Source organism: Myotis davidii, unplaced genomic scaffold (assembly GCF_000327345.1).
Source record: "Myotis davidii unplaced genomic scaffold, ASM32734v1 scaffold217, whole genome shotgun sequence".
Taxonomy (NCBI): Eukaryota; Metazoa; Chordata; class Mammalia; order Chiroptera; family Vespertilionidae; genus Myotis; species Myotis davidii.
In genome coordinates this window covers 4,881,000-4,895,579 of record NW_006290034.1, presented here as the reverse complement: position 1 = coordinate 4,895,579, position 14,580 = coordinate 4,881,000, and the positions used below count along the sequence as shown (strand labels likewise).

Below are 14,580 nucleotides of genomic sequence, written 5' to 3'. Positions count from 1 at the left end.
CCTTCCCCCACTCCTGGTTCTTTCTCCTCGGGAGGCTCTGCCTTAGAGAGGCAGACAGTGCATCCAGAGGGTCTGATCCAAGACAGACCCTCCACTGGGGCCCCGGGGTCCCTCTGCAGGCCTCTGGGGTTTTCTCTGGTGCAGCTTCAGTGGCCGCTGGAACTCCGAATGTGGTAAAGCCCAGGGAGCGGGAAGAGGGGCCATGCTACCCACCTCTCCGTTGGCATCGCAGGCCGTGTGCGTGTAGAAGTAATCTTTGTCGGTACAGGCTGGGCGCATTTTGCAGGAAGAGGATCCTTTTTCTAAATGGCAAACGCGAGGACGAATACTCGGGTTACATAGGAAAGCAGAGCTCTTAACCGCTTGCTCATGACCCTGTGGCCCCAAGACCCCGCGGTCCAGCACAGCACGGATACTGCGGGAAGTAGAAAAGCCTGCACACAGCCCTGCCCGCGGCCTCAGTGGCAGAAGTCACAGTCCCTGAGGCCCTGCTCAGACGCCCCTGTGCTCCGTCCCTGGTGTGGGGAGAAGCCACAGCCGTGCTGGGGGGCAGCACGTGGAGAAGTGGACTGGCCGGAGGACCCGCAGTGAGGGTGGGTAGCTAGAAAGAGCATCTCACAGGTTAACCACCACCAACCACGTTCCCTGAAACCCGCCATCTTCCAGGTCAGAATCCTGACTGGGTGCGGTTTCTACTCCTGAGGGGAACAGAAAAGCTTAGGACAGTGCCTTCTGCTCTTATTCTAATTCTTTCTCTGAATTTTCTCTTCATATTTTCTTTCCGCACAACCTCCCCCACCCCAGCACCCAGCATTCTCTGCACCTGATGAGAAATGTCAGCTATCGTTTCATTTATTCTCCTCTTGTGTGTTCTCCTCGTGTGCCTGTTAGTTCTGCTTTAACCCTCTGAACCCCTGCATGGCAAGAATTGCTTCAGTGAATCCCTCTTTAAAACAAGGGACCTCACCTTTTAAAAATGATGCACCCTTTTGAGAATTTGAAAAAGAGACCTGTTTTCTCTATCCAAAAATACATACACCCCGTGCATTAAATTTCCAAGAAATTAATTTTCTCCAGAATAAAAATCACTGCTTTATAGAATGTGAGTGTACACGAGTACCACTGCTGTCACCACTATTTCTAATATGACTACAGTGTCCTGCAGGCGAGCATGTGATCACGCGAGACTGCCTCCCTCTCTGTTACCTGACAGGCAGTGTGGTGCAGTGGAATGAGCTACTAACTCAGGCAGGTCTGGGTCTGGGTCTAGATCCCGCGTCATCATTTCATAGCTGTGTCATGTCGTCAGGCAAGTTACCTGACCTCCCTGAGCCTAAGTGCTCTCATATGTAGAACAGGAATAATAATATCTACTTGGCAGGAGCCAGCACACCTGGCACCTTGTAAGGAGGGACTCGCTAAATGCTGGTAACTCTTATTACCTGGGATTGTAGGGGTTATTTTATTTGGTAACTGTCATGGGTTTTTAATAAGGATTAAAAGTGTCTTTCTCTCCCAGTTAAGGGCTTATTTCTCAATTGAGCTCTTCTTCTTCCCAAGGCACCAACTGAGTTCCTAGATCAGAAAATTTCCCAATTGTCGCCTTGTTGGCCTGCACCAGGGAGTTCCCACAACCACGTACCACCACGCCTCTTCTGTCCCTGTCTTATTAGCTTGGGCAAGAGGGAACTACTGGCTGAGAAACATCTGGGGCCTTCTTAGCTCATTTATTTGGTTAACAAGCAGAAGGCCTAATTCAGCACAGACTCCTATTCAGATCAGGGACTCCTATTTTTGACCGACTTGCCAGGAGAAATTTGAGGGGAGATACTGAAAACACACCAATTCCCAGGACCCTTATGCATTGGGTTTAGCAAATTGCAAGCTGCCTGTTAGAAAGTGCATTCCAGCTCGGCTGGTGTGGCCCAGTGGATGAGTGTCAACCTATGAACCAGGAGATCACAGTTCGAGTCCCGGTCAGGGCACATGCCCATGATGCAGGCTCAATCCCCAGTGGGGGGCGTGCAGCAGACAACTGATCAATGATTTTCTCTCATCATTAATGTTCCTATCGCTTTCTCCTTCTCCTTTCCTCTCTAAAATCAAATATATATATATTTAAAAAATGAAAAGGAAAAGAAAGTGCATTCCACACTAGGGCCTTTCTCTGCTTGTCAAATATTTGCTCAGCCTGACATGCTAGCTCCAGGTATCAGCAAAAATAGTCTAACTGTTTACACATGGACAACTGTTAAGGTGGTGTTAATAAATGATTAACCCAGATGCTGCGACAGACCTCACTCTCCTGGCTCAGGTTTCATCATGGTGTTTAAGTTGAGTACTAGTCAAATTTGAAAGATCGGCCTAGATGTTTGAGAAAATGAAACGTGATTCCTGTAGGATCGGCCTGGCCCAAACTGTAAGGAAATAAAGTCTATCTTGGGGGCTCCAACTCCTCTTTTTGTACCTTCCTCTTCCTCTCAGTGTCTCCCCCTGCGTCAGGAGAATAGTGTTCTCATTCTGATACACTTTCGCAAAAGAAAACAGTCCAGGCTCACATACCACCTCAGACTCTGGGCAAATCTCTGAGCCTCTCTGAGCTGTTCTTTATTCGTTTGTAAATGGGGAAGTCACTTTTGTACTATGCTATGAGTGATAAATGAGATAATATTTTATAATTTGTAAAGCACCATACAAGTGTCATATTATTATTGCTATCTATTCCAGTAGCATTTTTATATTAGCAGAGGACTGCTGGGACGGGCCTTAACGTAATGAATTAATAAAGTTAGTGCTCACTACATGCCAGGCACTGTTCTAAATCCTTCACCTGTATTTCTTAATCCACACAGTAACACTATGAGGTAGATATGATTACTGTCATTCCATTTTATAGATGATGAAACTGAGGCACAGATAGATAACTTGCCCAAGGTGGCGAAGCTAGTAAATGGTAGACTAGAGATTTGAACCGTAGTAATTTAGTTCTGGGGTCCAGGCTCTTAAATCCCAGGCTGTTCTCTTAGGAAATGAATCCCTAACTATTAAATGTAACACAAGGTAATTAATCCTAATGATCAAGTTTTAGGTATCAATGAGGAAAATGCTTTCTTTCAATCAAGCTTTTGTGCTTAACATCTCCTCCCCCGATGGCTCTGCCTTAGTCTAGGTCCTGGATACCTGGACCTGTTGTAAAATCTCCTTTCCTCACCCATTTTCCAAATGGCAGCCAGAATGGTGTTTCAAAAGCACAAGCTAGGCCATGTCCCCAGCTTAAAACTTTGTAGTGGCCCCCACTGCTGAAAGGATCAAATCTCAACTTTTGAGCAGTGGCGCAGAAGGACGGTCCATAATCTGTTCCCTGGCCAGCTCTCCAAGTAAGCTCCAGCCATGCTAGTTACTCCAAGTTCCCTGAGCCTTCTGGCTTTGGCTCACACTTCTTCCAGAACTTCCCGCCCCCATCAAATCACCAACTTGTCTTTCAAGGCTCAGTTCATCTCTCAAGACCACAGCTAGCGAAGCCTTTCCTCTCTCCCTAGAGAGGTTTGACCGCTTCCCTTCTTCGCCTCCACTGCACCCTACACTCGGCGCTCCTATCCCAGTACCTCCGACTCCATGAAGTCACTACACTTAGATGTTTCCATAACCACGTTTCCCCTTTTCAACATAAGCTGGAAGACAGGCACCAGCCCTAACCCTAGCACCAAGCTCAAGCCTTGGCACCTACCAGACACCCAGGACGTATTTGTAAATGGGTGACTAAAGGTTCCCAGGGTCTTTGGTCACTTCCTTCATGTGCACTCCATCATAGGCTCTCGTCAGACTCTCTCAGCAGCTTCCCATTGACCCTGTATTCTGGAGGAGTCAAGTCCCAAAGAACTGTAACCCTCTTTGTACCCCTAGCTGGTAGGTGGTCGACAAGCTGACCTTGTTCTTCGTAGTAAAAACTCACTCCCCAGCCAAAGGGGTGGAGTGGGAAATCGGTGGCAGAAGGAGAATAGACTCCAAGAATTCAGACTCCCAACCTACCACTTCATAACAGCTCTCTGGATACAAATCGCTTTACATGGAGTTGATCAAAATACTCGTAGGTAGTTCTTTAGAACCACTTGCCATTCACACCCTTGTACAGCAGCTGGGCTGGAAAGAGCTGGAGACTTAGACTAACAAAGGCTGCCATTGACCGAGCAGGGACGAGGAATAAGACAGTCGAGTGGAAGAACAGGAATTTAGACGTATAGATAAAAACTTCCCCCAAGATCCGAACATTCCTGTTCTTGCTGAAATCTATACTCCTCTGGCAAGATCCGTGGACAGAAACAGGGTTTCTGTTTTAAAAATCGTGTAAAAATAAGCAGTTCACAAGTCAGTGGCGGGTCGTGGCTGAGCCAACACATACTGTAACACCTGTGTTAAGGCTGGGTGTGTCTGTGCAGGGATTCGGGGCCTGCTTGAGAGAGCGCCTTGAGCTGGGTTTGTGTATGGTTCTGTGTGAGAAAGAAAAAATGAAATAACTAGTTGTGTTTGCAGAGGCAGAAAAGGGACTCTCTCTCTCACTACTAGTTTTTTCAGAACCTATCTTGGAGATTGGCCCCCTTGCCAACTACTGGCGTGCCTGAGCCGGGGCCCTCTAGTTCATAGGTTGACGTTCAACCACTGAGCCACACTGGCCACACCATGCCATGTACTTCTTAGTAACATACAAATTAAACTTTTATATATTTATTGTTTACTTATTATAGCTGTTGTTTATTGTCTGTCTTACCCCCTCCAGCATGTAAATTCCATGAAGACAGGGCACTTTGTCTATTTTGTTCCCCAATATATTCCAAGCACCTAGAATAGGCCCTGGCAGATAGTAGAAGCTCAATGAATACCTATTAAATGATTTCATTTTTATTTCCGGAGCAATTGGTAGGATGTGGGTTGGCAAGGTTCTTCCAGTGTCCAGAAAGCAAGGGTTTAAGAATGACCGGTCTGGCCGAACCGGTTTGGCTCAGTGGATAGAGCGTCGGCCTGCGGACTCAAGGGTCCCAGGTTCGATTCCGGTCGAGGGCATGTACCTTGGTTGCGGGCACATCCTCACTGAGAGGCGTGCAGGAGGCAGCTGGTCGATGTTTCTCTCTCATCCATGTTTCTAGCTCTCTATCCCTCTCCCTTCTGCTCTGTGGATTTAAAAAAAAAAAAGAATGACCGGTCTGGACTTGACCAGAAGAATGGCTCCATGGCCTGTTTCTCCCTGTGCTTGGTATCGCCCTCCAAACCCTTCCTGCCCTCAGAAACATCACCTGAGTATTTGTCGGCGTCACACTGGTGGCAAGAAGTTTCTTCCTTGTTCGAATAAGAATTTTCTGGACAAAGTTTGCAGAAAGAGGAGCCCTGCTGGTCTGCATATGTGCCGGGTTTGCAGGGGAAGCATTCCGAAGTGTAGGCCACCCCTGGGAAGGAAGAACATAGAAAAGCAAAACTTGCGCCTAGAGACTGAGGCCCCTGGGGACTGGCCCCCACTCTCCTCCCACAGAGTCACAAGGCTGAAAATCCAGCAGCAGACCCAGACCCCGCCCCCTCTCCATACCTGTGATGACGATGTTTCTCACCAGCACCGGCTTGGAGACTTTGGACCACACGGAGAAGGCTGTGGTTCTCCAATAGAGGACGTTATTGCCTCGATTTAGCTTTACCTACAAACACAGACAGGAGTTAGTGCAGCCTCTTACTGGGACCCCTCCTCTTACCAGTGCCTATTCTGATCCTCCCCCTCACTTCCTCAGCTGTGCACTTGCTCTTGTCTTGGCCTTCCTCCTCTGTCTTCTGAGCTTCCTCTACAACCATCTCCCACCCTCAGTCACATACACCATGAGCAACTCTGCAGAGAGACTGGTGAAGGGATCTGACGGTAGGGTGGGTCTGACAGTGGGGTGAATGGAATTCCTCCTTCTTCTCTGATTCTACTTATCCATCTCCTGTCCCCAGAAGACCTGGCCTTTAAAAAGGCTGCTGCTGATCCTTGGGGTCAAGCCACTGGTGCAGCAAGACAGCCCACACCCAGATTTCGTCAGCTCATTGGGAGAGAAACCGCAGCATCCTCATCATGTCAGACCCCTGTCCTCTGGGGAAGGAGGGGTGGAAGCCTGGGCTGGGAGGAGGCACTCCTCGGAGGAAAGGCCCTTGGTCCCTTTTCCGGGATTTCTAGGAACGGCTGCATCTCCAGCAGAGGCGGCAGGAAGGCTGGCTTGATGCTCACATTGTGGAATTCCCATCCTTTCTCTGTGGTCCTCATCCACCGGGAGTCATCCACATTGGGCTGGCACTGGTCATTCTGGACCTGAGGCAGCAAGAGTTTGGGATCAGAGTCTTCTATGGAAATGGCCCCTTCTTGTGGGAGAAGAGTTGCCAATTTCCTTTGGGAACAGAGCTCAGAACATACGAGCCTTGAAGGAGGGCAGGAGCTAGTCACACACACAAAACGTCAAGCACTGACACCAAAGACATAACCGGTAACTCAGAGAAGCCATTCCATGCGGTGTGCGTGTCTGAGCAGGGTGAAACCCCCAGGATTCCCAGACTCCCCTCCTCCCCTCAGATTCCCTCGCCTCTTGAAGCCTCAGCTCCTTTTGCCCACAGTTCTCTCCAGAGGATAACAACTGTGGCGATTTCCCAGGCAGGACTGGGCTTGATTCCTGCAGGTGCATCCGAGCCACGGAGCGTTTCTGCCGCCCACCCTCCCCCTTGGCCAACAGCTTACAAAAAACTCAAAGATGATGTTGGAGTCTGCGTAGTAGTATTCGAAGCTGACAGTGCCCGACTGCTTCAGGTTGACGGCATACTTCAGTGTGGCCGTGCACTCGTCCGTGTTGGAGGCGATGTAGTCGCCCAGGGGAACCCACTTGGACCTGTGGGTTGAAACAGGGGCCAAGTTCACTGTCAGGAGCACAGCCCACCGGCTTCATGTGACCTTCTGGGTCTCTGGGGGAATTCTTGATTTGTGATTCACAGGCGAAAGCTTAGACCTGAAAATGCTCAGTAAAGAATGACGTCTGAGCCTGGCCAGCGTGGCTCAGTGGTTGACCATCGACCTGTGAACCAGGAGGTCATGGTTCGATTCCCAGTCAGGGCACACGCCTGCCTTTCAGGCTCAATCCCTATATATGTAAATATATATATAAAGTTTTTTAAAAGAACGACCTCTGGATCAAGGAACCAATAAGAGTTGGCCCCACATTATGCCCCCACTATTTCACTGTTTTGCTGGAAACCAGCTCATGTCTCCAGTGACTAATAATGTCCCATTAAGGGGACCTCAGTTTAGTCCCCTGGTTTCCTCCTGTGTTTGTCAGAGTAACGTGGCATGTAAATATATATATAAAGTTTTTTAAAAGAACGACCTCTGGATCAAGGAACCAATAAGAGTTGGCCCCACATTATGCCCCCACTATTTCACTGTTTTGCTGGAAACCAGCTCATGTCTCCAGTGACTAATAATGTCCCATTAAGGGGACCTCAGTTTAGTCCCCTGGTTTCCTCCTGTGTTTGTCAGAGTAACGTGGCACTTGCAGCTCTTCAACAGTTAGTGTTATTCTCGCATGGAAGCATATCCAAACCACCTATGCTGAGCTGCAAGATTCCCGCACTAACCTAATGGTATTGATTGCTCCTGTTAAACGAGACAACACTGAATGCTGATGTGCTCCTGGCATCAGCTATAAATAACTGCTGAAGTCGGATGAATAATTAAAAGGGTGCCATAATGGGTTACATTTGCAAAATGCATCACAATTCTGGTGTTTGTCAGAGCTGTCCCTGGCAAAGAGCACTTCACACTCAATCAGAACAACATGTCTTCACCGATTTCTAGTGCCAGGCGTTGCTCCAAATTCTTACTCTTATCATCTCATTTAATTCTTACCACTCCCTATAAGAGGAATACTATTTTTAGGATGAGGAAACTGAGGAACCTGGGTCAGCTCAGTCACGTTCTCTGTTAGGACACAGATGGGGTTGGTTGTCTTAACCTGCATTCCCTCTCCTTCCAGCTTTAATCCTCTCCATCTTTCTCTCAGAGGCAATGTTGTCATGCTAATGATTTTGACACATAGTTTGAATTCTAAAACTGGACTCTGAAATGCCTGCTGCCTGGCTCCGACAAGGGTACTTCTAGGAGGTTAAAGTATAAGAATGGGAGACATTGCTCTTGTTTTAGAAATCCAAGTGTAACACAGTTATTAACCCCTTTTTGTCCTTTTGATTGCTTGGGCATAAGAGACACTTTCGTGGACGTACTTCTCTCTCGTATTCTTGGCCAATATTTAACAAAGAACAGTGGACGATGGTCTTTTACATCCATGGACCGCCCCCACTTTCTTCCCTAGGATCCAACGTTGCCCCGCACACACTGACTCATTTGAAGGTGGCAGCTCGGGGCAGTAGAAAGCTTGGGACTGGGTGTGAGTTCCAGGCTCGCCAGCTGTAAGCCGGGTGACAAAGGACGAGTCCCTGAACCTCACTCGCTAAGTCTCCAGTTCCTCACCTGTGAAATGGGAACAGTCATGCTATTTCACAGGTTCTCGTGGGGATTAAAGCATCCAGCATGGTGCTGAACAACAGAAGGCACATCATTTCACTCCGACCCCTGGCATTATGTATTCAAAGATTTTTGACAAGGAAAGCTCACCAGTTCTACAAGCACCCTGAGCTGAGCTTTTCGATTACTAAAAATACCTCCTTTTGAGCTGGGAACTTTTCAGTCACTGAAGTCTCAAAGGATTTGAAAGCCACCACAGACCAAGCTCTGGTCCTGCCCTATCCCCCCCACACCTGGGGGTTGGCAGACCAGTTTTAGAAGTTAGCACCGAAGCTAGGAAGGTGCCCCGGGCTTTACACATTGTGTTGCCATCAACGTGAGGCTGTTTATTGGCTGACCCAGAACTGCATGGTGGAAATGCAATTGGATTTTGTTTCAAATGGACTGGGCCCTTGAACCCGTGGCCATCTTACCTACCTCTCTCTATCTCCCCATGTTTTTCTCCTGCCACAAATGCTTGTCCATCACTAGGAAGCTTATGTCCGTGAATGGGCTAAGGTGCTGTGGGCACCTGCTTCAGCCCTCAGCCTGGGCTCCCTCCTCTCCACCCTCCCTGCCCGCCTGCAGAGCAGAAGAGGGGTGCTCCCTGAGCCCCTTCCCAGCACAGGGAAGAGGGAACACAGGGGTGGGAGAGGACAGGGAGAGGGTGACTCACAAAGTGCAGTTCTCGGTGGACTCATTGGTGCTGTCGTTGATCTCCACGTTGGATGAGTGGCTGGCAAAGCCATGGGGCAGCTCGTCCCACTCGTCAAACCGGATGCCTGTGCCAAGGGAGTAGCGGCCCTCAGTGCAGGGCTTACAGGACTGGTCCTTCATGTCCAGAAACTCCCCAGCTTTGCAAGAAAAGGCTGGAACACAAAGCAAGGACAAGGGTGGGGTGGTGAGGCCGCTGCTGCCTAGGAGAAGTGGGCAGGTTCTGGGCATCCTACAGGGAGGAGCAGAGGGTGGAGGTCTAGGCATTGGGCCCACTAAGCGTTAGAGCCATGCATGTCTTGTCCAAGTCCATTAACATGGAATGTCCGGACAGGCAAATCCACAAAGACACATGGTGAATTTGTGGGGCCAGCGACTTGGGGGAGAGATGGCTGGTAGATTTGATGTCTGTTTTCGGGATGATAGTGTTCTGAGATTAAATAGTGGTGATGGTTATGCAACTCTGAATATTCTAAAAACTAAGTGAACTTTACACTTTGAGGCGAATTTTATGACATGCAAATTATATCTCAGTAAAGCTGTGATTTAAAAAAGAAAAAGACTTGGGCTGTGGAAGCTCTGCCTTACTGAGGGATTTGGGCTTATGCCTGTCAATCTTGTTTCCTGAGGGAGTAGCCGTGGCCATTCCGAGACCTCTCCAGTGAAGAGGACACCATGGTCTCTCACACCGACCCCTCTGAAGGGCACCTGGCCCTCCAGCCTTGAGTTTCCCCTTGAGTCTCCGTCTCCTTTCCGGTTCCACTGACCATGCGGTTGGGATTCTCATGACCTGTGAGCTCACCCTCTGCAGTGTCCTCCTAACTTGTGCCCTGTTTCTTGTTTCTGCTCATTTTGTGGTCAGAAGTATCATTCTAAAACATTGACTTAATTAAAAAAATGATCAGGTGCCCCTCTTTGGTTATAGAATTAAGCTCTCAGCCAAACTTTCCAGCTGATCTCCCACGCAGACCTTTCTCCAGCCCAGCCCCATCCTCACGCTGCCTGTGTTGTCTTCATCCCAGGTCACGTGTTCTTCTACCTCCAAACTTTTGCTCACGTGGTTCTGATCCCTAATAAGTATCCAGAGCCCCCATCCTTTTTCACCTCGTATTAACACATCGTATTGATGGGAGCCTGCCACTAGGCCCCGAGCTCCTCCAGGGATGATGGCTCAGTGACTGACACGGGAGCTCTCCATAAAGGGTTTTGTTGACAAATGAATGGATATATGCACATAGGAGGAGCTCGATAAAGTTGGCCCAGTTCAGAGAAGACGGCTTATTTGTTTCCATTAGTCACACCTCGGTTCTGCTCGGGTCTTAGCAATATTCATTCTCTAATTTAACAAGTATTTATTTGCCCACTTACTGAACCAGGCATTATGCTAAGCCTATTTTAGAATTTAAATGCCCTCAATTTCCTTTCCAAATTTTCAAGTGTTCCTCGATTCTAGTCTCTGATTTGTATTGTTACTCCCTTTGCATATCTAAAAAGAACAGTGCAGGAGAATGAGCAGCTGATTGTAGAAAAGCTCTAAGAGTCGCAGAGGTGGGAACAGGAGCTGCAGGCAAGCCATCGCCTGGCTGATTGCACAGTCAGCTCCAGTCGGGGAAGGTTCTTATTTCCTGAAGTGATGCCCAGTGTGTTTTACATTCATCTTCTCTGGCTTCCTTTTCAAGGACGAAAGCAAATTGCAATCTTTCTAATGACCAACTGTGGCTGGTGAGTGCAGATTGGAGGCATGCACAGGCAAAAAGGGAAATGTATGCACGCTGAAAAAAGTATCTGCATGGCACACAGCTGGAATTACTTACACTTTATATCCTAATGGGATTTAAAAAAATTTTTTTAAGCAAATTCAGATACCCAGTTTGCATCTGTGAAATAACATTTCTGCGCCAAATCTCAAAAGGGTTGAGGATGGGGACTAAGTGGGAAAAAGATCTGACTCCTTAAGGCAGCTGCACTGTCAGGGAGGGCCTCGCTTGCAAGGCCGGAGGCGTAGGGCAGAGGCTGAAGCTGAGTGACAGGTGGCCCTGGAGCGGGATGGCTGCTTACAGCACTCGGTGCCCTTGACGGGGTCCGGGAGGCTGGTACAGAGGCCTGGGGTGTGCGGCACAGCAACCCGCCACCTGGAACTCGTGCTGTCACATGCGGTGTACTCGTAGTGGTACTCAGACTGCAGGGGAGAGAACAGTGGGCAAAACCCATGTTAGTGCTAATCCAACCGTACCAGCTTCTCACCTTTTTCCTCCCCAGCACCAGGGCTCCTGACCCTCATCAACAGAGTAACACCCTGAGACCCTGGTGGGGAGCAAGGCATCATGGGAGCTATAATTATTTAGACCACGCCTCTCCATCCAGTCATGGTCTAGCTAGCCTTTAGAAATCCTTTCTCTTTCTTTTCTTTGGGCTGACTCTCTTTGCCGTTATGTATAAGTAATGTCCTGATACTACTGAACAGACTAGAAACAGATGGAGGTTTTCTTACCCCAAACTGTAGAATTTATGAGCAGGGACTATCCATTAAAAATTTCCAAAGGATTGTCACAGAAGCTGTATTTCTTTTACCCTGTATTCCTCAGGCTCCCTTCTGCCCAGAAAGACGATGAATTCCCACGTCCCATTTTAAAAACATCATATTTAGCCCAGGCAGGTGATGTGCTCTCATCCGGTGGGCCTGTTCGTGCCTGATTTCTCTGTGCAGTAGGGAACTCACAGTTCAGTTGCTTTACTTGAACTAAGAATAAGCTAAATAACAACAGCAGAACAGCCAAATCAACCACTAAGTAGGACAACAAAAACCATTACTTGGGAGAGAGGAGACAGAATGAATGTTTATTCTTTTAAATCTTGTCAAAAATAATGGAGCGCAGAATTGGTTTGACTTTGGCTCTGACAAGTATTTTACAATCTGCACTAAAACTATATTAAAGCACAGAACTACTTCGTATTATTGTGTCCAAAAGAAAAATAGAGGTAATGTCTCCTTTCAACCCATATGAAAGCATGGTTGCATAACATGTATAAATGCAAGGAGCTGAGCCTGAAAACGAGATCGCTAATCTCAGAATGCATCAGGACCACAAGGGAAAGCTTTTCCTTTGAAAGAGGTTGCCCTACCTACTGCATTTCATCTCTTCTAAAATGCCCATTTCTTTCCCACTGTAACATCAGTGAAATCAAGATGCGTGGCTTATAACTGACACGACGAGGAAGCATCGCACCATGTTTTAATTCTCTGTGGTACATAACAAATTGTGTGTCTGAGAAGCAGTGGCATCCCCAACTTATGGAAATAAGGTAGACATGTTTCTGTAGTTTAAGACACTTAAGGTGATAAGAGGACAATTGTAGAGCTCCTCTGTTATTTTCCTCTATTATAAATATTTACTAAATATGTATTGTACACCCACCACTTATAGGTACCAGATGTGGTACCTGGTGGGACTCAGGGCCGCCACCCACAGACTCAGCACCTTCCTCCGGAGGGAACAGATGCAGAGGACAAGGGGCAGTCTGGGGAACCGTGAGGCTAACTTTTGATGCGGCTCCGGCTTTGCACTTAGACGTTGCTGTCATCCAGGGAAGAAAGAACAGGATGGCAGTTCTTTGTGCCTTTGGCTAATATCTCTCGGGGTCTGTTTTTCCTCCTAATTCCAGCTTTTTCCTTAGCTCAGAGGAGTCTCAGATAAACAGGGCAGGCAATCCCACATGTATCAATTCCAGGTCTAAAATGATGCGTTCCAAAGGGTTTTGCTACAAGAATGAGGGGTAAAACCCGCGGTATGTAAATGCAACGCGGAACTGAGCGAAGCAGGCCGAGAGGATTCAGGCTGTGAACATGATCATGCCGGTCATTAGCATAGTGCTTCCACAGTTCCCGCAACAGCGGCTCATTTGCTCTTCAGTCTGCCTTCAACCAGACAAGCAGAGCAGGGTTATTCCCTTCCTTGTACAGACAGGAAACACTGTCTCCCGGGTGAGATGTCTTGTCCAAGGTCACATGGCTGGAAGGTCACAGAGCCAGAACCCAGGCCTTCCCACCAGGAATCCTCCACCCTCAGACCTCGAACCAAACACAGGCTCACGCTGGGCCGAACTTAACAGCCAAATCTAAAAATTAAACAAGACAGTGCTGGCTGGCTGCCAGCAGGCAGGCTCTCCTTGAGGCCTGAGCATTGGCGCTAACATACCTAATCTGTGCGAGCAGATAGCTCCGCCCACTCTGACTGCATTTGGTCTTTTGGAGACACATGGCCTTTCATGAGACACACTCGGGGGAGGTTTGCTGGGAAAATGGTGGTTCCTACATGTGCTGATTACTTCCTGTCACTTGGGGATATTTACACCATCCAAGGTGGCTGGCTGTGCTGCAGCCATTCCAGACCCGAACACTTTGCACTCTCACCATGCAAGACATAGGCTCAGACAGTTAAATCAGAGACATAACTGGCAGCAGCCCTCAGTTATACTCTGTGAGCAAGTCAGTTCCCCAACAGGGCCTCAGTTTACCCAGTGCCCTGTCTTTGTACGGGTACACCCTGCACAGGTTCACAAAGGAGACACACAGATATATTCAGTGCGTATGTCAAGCACAAGTCCTTGCTTCCTCCCCCTGCACAATGATATGAGAATATCCAGATCACAGTTTTAAATGGGGCACAGTAGGCAGTGGCTACTGCCTGTTCATCAGAGAAAGAAGGGGAGGGTGATGAGGGGCGGGCACCTTAGTTAATCTGCCCTCCCCTAAATCACCCAGCCACACACCATACTCCGGGGAGCACGAGAAAGAAGGGAAAAACCCCCAAAGTTGGAACCTGCCTTGCCAAATATTCAGCAATCTGTAGGGAACACTAATCTTTTGGCCCCAGAGGAAGAAGAATTTACTCGGACCCACATGATTCGGTCTTGATGGAATTGTCGAATGAGGTGGGCAGTGCCCCTCTGCCAAGGCCTGGGCACATGCCCACAGAAGGCGAGTCAGATGCTCTCCCTGGGCAGGTGGGAGATGGGATGAGGGGCTGAGGACACAGCCATGAGTAGGGACCTGAGGTGGGTGGGAAGTGAGGGAAGGATGGGGCAGGGGAAGGTCCTCAGGGAGGTGACCTTCAAGTGGATCACTTGACTGGTCATTTGACTCCTCTGAGCCTTAATCTTCTCATCTGTAAAATGGGAAAATTGGACTTAGGCAATTTCTAATTTCTAAGATTTCTTCCAGTCCCAGTATCATATTTCACAGCTGATACTTGCATGGAAATCTGTTCTTCCTTCCACCTATTCTCCCTTCAAAATGGCACACCCAG

At 48.3% G+C, this 14,580-nt stretch overlaps 2 protein-coding genes across 5 annotated transcripts in view; one reads left to right on the top strand and one right to left on the bottom strand.

Moving 5' to 3' along the window:
• The window catches only part of LOC102762350 (chromosome unknown open reading frame, human C1orf194), a 43,597-nt gene that overhangs the window by 8,156 nt on the left and 20,861 nt on the right, over window positions 1–14,580 (top strand). The gene's annotated exons all lie outside the window — the stretch shown is intronic.
• Window positions 1–14,580, bottom strand: part of KIAA1324 (KIAA1324 ortholog) — a 59,378-nt gene that overhangs the window by 30,682 nt on the left and 14,116 nt on the right. For all 3 annotated transcript variants that reach the window (XM_015563406.1, XM_015563407.1, XM_006762966.2), the window contains exons 3-9: window positions 11,333–11,453; window positions 9,237–9,429; window positions 6,746–6,893; window positions 6,245–6,325; window positions 5,576–5,681; window positions 5,289–5,438; window positions 214–302 (exon numbers count right to left, since the gene is read on the bottom strand). In XM_015563406.1, the coding sequence (XP_015418892.1) occupies window positions 214–302; window positions 5,289–5,438; window positions 5,576–5,681; window positions 6,245–6,325; window positions 6,746–6,893; window positions 9,237–9,429; window positions 11,333–11,453 (888 nt within the window). The remainder of the gene's footprint in view (window positions 1–213; window positions 303–5,288; window positions 5,439–5,575; window positions 5,682–6,244; window positions 6,326–6,745; window positions 6,894–9,236; window positions 9,430–11,332; window positions 11,454–14,580) is intronic.